This window comes from Zingiber officinale, chromosome 9B (assembly GCF_018446385.1).
Source record: "Zingiber officinale cultivar Zhangliang chromosome 9B, Zo_v1.1, whole genome shotgun sequence".
NCBI lineage: Eukaryota > Viridiplantae > Streptophyta > Magnoliopsida > Zingiberales > Zingiberaceae > Zingiber > Zingiber officinale.
This window is the reverse complement of record NC_056003.1, coordinates 846,803-848,807: the sequence shown is the minus strand read 5'-3', so window position 1 is coordinate 848,807 and position 2,005 is coordinate 846,803. Positions and strand designations below refer to the sequence as shown.

Here is a 2,005-nt window from a genome sequence, read left to right as displayed (position 1 = left end):
TAACTTGAAAATTTACGTGATGTATGATGTATGGACGAACCGCACTACAATGGTTCAATATACACCAATTACTAGTCCGTGATTTATTTCCTCCGTATTGACAATGAGACGAATTGACGGGGCGCTGGACGTATTCTCCTTTTGCCACCAATATACACCAATTACCAATTACCTTTCTTCCTCGTTGTTTGGTTAAACTTAACATATTTTTTCCGACAGATTTATATTTTGAGAAAAATATCACGCTCACGTTTTGGCCGATCACCACCAATATTTCTTTCAGGTCTGCTAAATCGAGTCGTCTCTCCATCAAGCTTGAAAAGTGACATGAATGTTAACACCTCATCTATCACATAACCTTTTGCAATTGATCCCTGGAGAGTTTTACCTTAATTATTTTAAACATATTTCTTAAAGTACCCAAATAACGTTTAAAAATATACATCAGAGAAGAAACTGGCCCAGCTAACTTCACATAAAAGTGTTCATAATATAGAACAGAGTAGTATTGTAGCAGCTAGTCCAGCTAGCAGTTCACGGCCTCCCGATGATGAAGCAAAGTTCGCCGCCGCGGCGGAAGGCCCAGACGTCAATCTTGTCACCCTTCTTCAGCGCACTAAACGTGAGGAACAGCTTGAGCTCGTCGCCCTTGATCACGGTGCCACCGCTTCCGTTCCATCGAGTCAGCCGCAGGTAGAACACGAACCCGCACCGTGCGTACACCCGCACCGGCAGCCCTCCGTGCGCCCGCCCCGCCGCCTTCGGCTTCCTCGTCATCTCCTCTTCCTCTGCCTCCGTGCGGCTCCGCCTACTAGGCCCGCCGGTGTCGTCGACGAGGTTGGCCATGGCACGCTCCTCCTCGGAGAGGAGGCCGAAGAGATTGGCCACGACGAAGTCGGTGGGAAGGTAGAGGCGGTTCTGCTGCGATACGAGGTCGGACTTCTCCACCCTCTTCGAGGCTATGAACGACACGGCAATGGCTTCGTCGTCGTTGCCGGTGCGCTGCCTCCTCGCCAAGGTGGTCACCCACTCCGGCACAGCGGCGGCGGCCCCTCCGCCGTTCGAAGACCTTCGCGTCGCCGTCATGGTGCTCTATGGATCGATTGATTAATTAAGAATGCAAGAACAAATTAAGATTGCAGTGTTATTTATAGATTTACGGGTTAGACATAATTCGCTATTGATTAGGATTTGGAATAATATTCTTTTAAGATTGACTCTGTTTCTTTTAATAAAAACATCTCGAAACAGAATATAATATTTATTAACTGATCATTATGGAATTGTTCTATAATAATATAAAACCTTGCCAATTGTTTCTGTTGCTCATTCTATAAATAACTTTAATTAAAAGTAAATAAAGAATAAAAAGGAAAAAAATATATATTAGGGAATGTAATAAAATAAACGACTTGAATTCAAAGTTACCAAAACTCAATGGACGATCATAAATATTGGTACCACAATTTAAGGTAATTATGCAGTGGTTAAATATTTCAACGGTTAATCAGACATCTAATATTAATGAAAACTTTTAATTATCTTGACGGTTGATGAAATTTTTTTTATAGAATCAAACTGGTTAAAAAAAATTAAATACTTGGATTACCCAAAAACACACATAAATTTTCTATTGATTATAGAAACTCCATTCTTACACCAGAAATATTCTAATTAAAAAAATTATTTGTTCAAAAAATCAAAGATATATTCTAATTTTATTTGTTAAAAAAAGGTTTTGATTTAAAAAATATTATTAATTATTTTACAAATCAACTTATGGTAATTTGTGTCAATTATTTTAATCGCATGCGTAACATGATCGACAAATCAACTTGGTGATTTAATACTAAAATTGTAGCGCACAATAAACTTGTTTAAATTGTAAACTATTTTTTATTAGTTTGAAATCTAGTTTAAGGACTAAAATTAAAAATATTGGTAAATTTGATTTTGTAAATATTGGGATTTTTTATTTTAAAAAGTTAAGTTTAATTTGATGAAA

At 38.0% G+C, this 2,005-nt stretch overlaps 1 protein-coding gene across 1 annotated transcript; it reads right to left on the bottom strand.

Moving 5' to 3' along the window:
* Positions 1 to 534: 534 nt before the first annotated feature.
* Positions 535 to 1,086, bottom strand: LOC122025088 (B3 domain-containing protein At1g05920-like). The gene has a single exon (XM_042583849.1). It carries the CDS (start codon positions 1,084 to 1,086, stop codon positions 535 to 537), a length of 552 nt encoding a protein of 183 aa, XP_042439783.1.
* Between the last annotated feature and the right edge of the window lie 919 nt (positions 1,087 to 2,005).

Excerpts from the sequence above, each read along its gene's own strand:
- LOC122025088 (XM_042583849.1), bottom strand. The coding sequence starts at position 1,086 with ATGACGGCGACGCGAAGGTCTTCGAACGGCGGAGGGGCCGCCGCCGCT.